The sequence below is a fragment of the Contarinia nasturtii genome, unplaced genomic scaffold (assembly GCF_009176525.2).
Source record: "Contarinia nasturtii isolate CC-2019 unplaced genomic scaffold, AAFC_CNas_1.1 Cnas_scaffold_1550, whole genome shotgun sequence".
In the NCBI taxonomy this organism is placed as follows: domain Eukaryota; kingdom Metazoa; phylum Arthropoda; class Insecta; order Diptera; family Cecidomyiidae; genus Contarinia; species Contarinia nasturtii.
The window spans coordinates 12,715-18,428 of NW_022198885.1; the positions used below are offsets into that span (position 1 = coordinate 12,715).

The 5,714-nt window shown below is 34.5% G+C and overlaps 1 protein-coding gene across 1 annotated transcript; it reads right to left on the reverse strand.

Moving 5' to 3' along the window:
• Positions 1-451: 451 nt before the first annotated feature.
• On the reverse strand, positions 452-1,849 carry LOC116346487. The gene is made up of 5 exons (XM_031776566.1): positions 1,773-1,849; positions 1,529-1,714; positions 1,309-1,436; positions 845-920; positions 452-781 (listed from the first exon to the last, which is right to left on the reverse strand). Exons 1-5 carry the CDS (start codon positions 1,806-1,808, stop codon positions 683-685), a joined length of 525 nt encoding a protein of 174 aa, XP_031632426.1. The 5' UTR covers positions 1,809-1,849; the 3' UTR covers positions 452-682.
• Between the last annotated feature and the right edge of the window lie 3,865 nt (positions 1,850-5,714).

The following is a 5,714-nucleotide window of genomic DNA, read 5'->3' on the forward strand; positions in this document are numbered from 1 at the left end:
TGCTCGCTTGAAATGATTGCATTATGAACTATTTTCTAATTATTTTGTCAATAATTTTCAATGTTAATTTTTCAAATGCATTTTTGTAAACCAATCGTGATAAATAAATTTTCGATAAATAAATTGGAACAATATAATCATTCTATGTTGTTGTTTTTTTAATCGACTTTATTTACATTTTTTAAATGTTTTTTCTTCAGTTTTTATTTTTTAACAAATAATGTGATGCGAGCGAGAAATGACTCACTCACCGTATGAATTGAGTGAGAAGTGAGCTGCTCTTTCATTCGTTCAGGGAGTATACAAGCGTACTGAGCATGCAAAGAGCTCACTGTATTGAGTTACGAAACGAACTGAGCGTGCGTTTCATAGCACTGGTACGCTGTCAACACGATAATAATACGATTTAATTACCTCGTAAATTTGTTCATAAAATAATGAAAACCAATAATTGAAATGTGCTTTTTGATTTATTTTGCCAACATAATCGGAAATAGAAGTTGGTTTTTATTGGTTCACGTTCATACATTTTCATTTTGAAAAGACTAAAGCTCTCATTACCCATAAGAATGGGGACCATTTTATACAAAAATGCATCTTCTTTTTCTATTCTCTACATTATAGTGCAATGAAATAAATGTTTGATTCCGTTGATATGCCGTCTTCGATATTAAACTATAATTTATGCAGTTGAAGTGGTTGTGGACGCCTCAGTGGTTGTGGAGGTAGTAATGCCCAAACAGTCCTTGAAAGTGCTGATAATCTGACTAACAACTTCACGCTACAAAGTTAAATATTTTTTTTAAGATATAGAGTCCATCGTAAAATTGAAAATAAAACTCACGCCGGCAAATGAGAATGAACGAATCACTTCTCGGTTTTTCTTGTCAGTAGCCGCTTGGAAGTGAATAACGCATCTCCTGCATAAAGTGTAAATTTATACTTATTAAACCAATGGGCAACAGTATTGCATTTAAGCCTGTATATTTGATGTCAGAAAATTTTACAAAATGACATCATCAAAACCTCGCGGCTCTAGCGAACTAACACACCAATACACAGCAGCACACTGACTCCGATTCTCTCTGTGTGTATGTATCGTGTTTGCACAAGCAACTACGATTGTCTACTGAGTGCAGAATTTGCAATACATGTGCAGTCAGTGTGCGTGTGTATTGGTGCATTAGTTCTTTTGATCCGTGTGATTTCGATGATGTTGTTTTGAAAAAAAATCTGGCAGATTTTGCGATACTTTTGCCCACTGTATAAAACAGAGTTATTTCCAAAAGAAATTCCGGTAAAACTCACACTCCGTCGTAGAATCGAAGGGTTTTACAGTTTTGGATATTTGTCAATTGCTGTTGCTGGATTGTAATCAAGTTTTCGAAGTAGTCACTAAAGTTGGTATTTGAGGCATTGAGAGTTTGAAGTCCCGTCTAAAATATTTGGAATTCATTGAATAAGATATATTGATATAAAATTTAAATGCAAATATTTCTGTTTGATGGCCACCGGTGGGTTTACTCACTATAATGCATGCAATTTGGTCATCATCTGTCACAGTGAGGTTGGCTGATGGTGGTGGAAGCGGTGGTCGGCCAAATCCTGGACGGGCTGGTCGGCCATTGAATTCAGAGCCTCCAAATTGGCCGTTGCCAAATCCATTGAACGGAGGAAAAAATTCCCCAAAACCACCAAATTGTGCATTGGCAAGCTTAAAATAATAAATCATGCAATGATATGAGATAAAACCAGATCAATAATTAAATTACCGTAATCAAAGCGCAAAATGAAAGGAAGAGCTTCATTTTCTTTAGAAAGGTTTGTGTAAAGTCTTCAAGTTGAAATGACTGTGTGACTGAATGCAGTTGTTGCAACTCAATTTATATGATTTTGATTCAAGTCTACCACTTGAGTTTTTGTCATGACACTCTCTAACGAAAAAAGATGTATTCTACAAAAGCGATAGGTTTTGTCATGCCAATCACTTTTGTTCACTATTATAAAAGCGCCATTTTGTATCTGAAAGATAAATCTATTTGCATTAGATGCTAATTATTTTCCATGGCGACAGATTTGATAAAAAGCTACACATGTGTTTCTGTCCGTCTTTTTACAATTATTGACATTTAAGTTCTGCAACTGACGCACAAGATTTTAATATGATTGGGACTATTTATTAAGCGGCAAAAATTAAAGTAAACAATTCGATAAGAGATGTCATCTATTAGTTTTTATCTTTCGATTATTCTGTTGGCGTTTTTAAAACTCGCATTCTTTTCTTTATATGCGGCCGTCAATCATCTTAAAACGGAAGCAACTTGACATTAATTTTGCTAATTCTTTTTAATAGTTCCTCGAAAGATTAATACTTCACCTGATCTAATTGTCATGAGTGTTTTTTACTTGAATTGCACATTAAACAATTGACTCTGTTTTGTTTTGTGCGAAAAAACGGAGTAGTTGAAGGAGCACGGCGTCAGTTCGATTGGAATCTTGTTGTTTTTCGTACCAATTAATACATCTTTGAATGTTGGAAACTGCATGTTTGGCTTTTTTTCGCAGGTCTTTTTGCGATACACTTTCACCTCCTTCGTAAGCAACAGTGGCTTCGTCATCGTCTTCTTTTGCACTATCAATGACTTCCTCGTCGGTCTGTATTTTGGATTTATGCGTCTTGAAGCCACCATTCATGAAATTAGTAATGCCAATATAAAATTTACATTTCCACATTTGAATGTAACGGCAGGATGGTGCTCAACACCGGTGAAGAGGCAGAAGTCTTTTCAAAGTTGAATGAATTGACGACTTTGAAAACATTATTAATTGATAGAATAATTCAGCCACTGATATGCACAAGTTCCAAGTCAACCGTTCAACATTCGGTGAAAGTGCCAAATCATTTTAAGGACTTTGAACATAGCTTTAAAATGAATTGGTAATTTCACCCAATGTTGATCGGTTAATCATATTAATTCTTATTATTCGAAAAAGTTTACTGAATATAGTCATCGGACACCTGTACAGTATACAGGCTTGATAATTTGGTTTATAGCTTCGTATTGATCTTTGTCACCGAATAGAAATTTCAACGCAGTAACTTCACCAATTCCTGGTAGGCTTTATAGATAACCACATCCAGATATTATACGCTGAATTGTCGTTGAAATTTATAGTCGAAATTAAGTGGTTTGGTAACGGAAAACTATTTGACGTTGGCCTTTGCTTTTTGTATCACGCAATCCATCGTTTTCTTGTACTTGATGACATTACAATGACGACGGTCTTGCAGCGTACACGCATTGAAGGCATACAATTGTTTGGGTGTGAATGAGCGAATAAATGATCATGATCATGAGCTTGTATTTTCAATGTGCACGCACAATTTTTACATTTTTGACTGTTGTCCAAAAATTGTAAACCATCCTTTGAGATGTCAAACTTTTGTGCAGAAGTGGAGGAGAAAGACGTTTATTGTGTCGTTAAATGTTTTTTCCAAACGTTTTGTATTGTAAACCTTCTTTTTTCGATTATTTACTAGGGTGGAACATTTTCGACATAATATTGCGGCCACTTGGAAAAACATGTGTTATGGTCTCCAAATTCAAGATATGAAATAATTCTCAACTTTTTATTTGATATAAGACAGCGACTTGAAAATAAAAGAGGACCATTTTACTTGGAAATCACAAAAAATCGTGTAAGCTTGTATTTTCAAGTCGCTGTCTTATATCAAATAGAAAGTTGAAATTTTTTTCATACATTGAATCTGGAGACTATAGACATGTTTTTCCAAGTGGCCACCGACACATGCCACCAAATTTTAAAAATAGTTCCACCCTTATATTTACCCAGTTGTTACAACTTTTAACTCCGTGGCACCCACTGATAACATATATTTTTTTCTGTATAATCATGCATAATGTTCATACTATTGGTCATTGATATTGGTATTGATTGTTATCAGGATTCATAAATGATCAACTCATTATTTCAGTTTTCAATCCTTTATCTTAGTTTCTGCCAGATAAATGGTCAACATTCTGCTCTTCATCCATCAAATTGAAGACATCAGTATCCGGTAGAGAAGCTTGGAATGCCATGGCCTTAGATATGACATGAAGGCCAGTGTTTGCACCTTCAATAGTGCTTGGAACCAAATATTTATCCAGGGTATCAAAGTACGATTTTACTTTTTCAGCCAGAGGATCCAATCGATTCTTGTCTCGTTGAGGGATATAGTTGTCAAAACTGGCTTGTTTGTGTCGAGCAATGCATAATGCAACATCACGATATATGGTCAAAGTGTTAGATAATATTGGATGACAATCGTTTTTGTTCAACATCAATCTCACATATGCACCTTTTTCTCCTAATCGTTCTATAAACTTGAATGCTGTGCTCAACGTCTTTTCATTGTCATTAATCTGAACTAAAGGCATTAACGCAATATTTGGTACCAAATACTCAATAATCATGGCAAGATGATTGCATTCACCAAAACGGAAGAAGCTCAATACAGCATCAAAGAAGCTATTGAATCTCATTGTAGTGGAAAATGCTGCTGTATACAATGTCATGAATAGCAATCGTCTCAATTCAAAGGATGATGCTATAGCGATATGTGCATTGTTAGCTAAATCAGGATCCCATAATAGATTGATGTTGGATGAATTAAGACCCAGAGAGCTACTAAATGCTCTTAATCTTTTAGTAAAAAACTGGGAAGCGTTCTCTGAACTGATATTCTTAATCATTAGAAGCATAAATACTCCCATTCTTGTATATGCTGTTCTTGCATCATGTAGTTCTTCACTTGGTATTTTCATCAATTCAACTGCAGACGGAGCATATTCTGGAAAAGAATCTACTAACTCAGACATATCTTCAACTTCTATAAAAGAAATTGCAGCTCCTATCTTACTAGCGGCTAAAATGATATCATCTTTGAATTTTGTTGTTTCAAATAAACTCACAAATATAGTTACAAAGGATGCTATATAGTCGTAAGATCTGTTATCTGCCATCATTGCCAATGTATCAGGATTATTAGATATCGGAGTAGAAGCAACAGCCATTGTGCTTGAAAATTGGAATTTGGAGATTTCTGATTGGTGGTGCAACTTGAACTATAGATGCATATCTGATATCAGGATCTTGACCTCTTGATAGACTCATCATATCCATACCAATAAACAATGAGTCTAATGGTGCGAAGCCTTTTTTCAAAAATCGTGCATCTGCCATCGATGCTCTACGAACTGATTTTTTGTTCATAATCTGAATTAAAGCATCCGTGGAAATTGATCCTTTAGTCAACTTAGACATTTTGAGCTTGTCTAAATAGTTATACTGATTGTGGTGTTGAAATGTTAGAGAGCGATCAGCTTATGATGACAGAGAATTACACTGTAAGACAAATAGCACAGTATTTTACTTCTATGATGGTTTTTTGAATATTTTTAATTTTTGATTTTTGTTTTTGAGTTGTTCAATTGGTTTATGTTAATGTTATCATGGGAGCACTAGGTTATAATCTTTTATTATCTGTTTTTCTTGATAGGTAGTAGTAGTTAAAAATGTCGCATTTGTTACTAACCTCTTAATTGTCATGTTTACTAGTTTTTGACAATGACAGCTATTCTATCTTAAAGAGTGTCAAAAAATTAATCCATTCAGAAATGCATATACACACAAACTATTTTTGCTGTAGG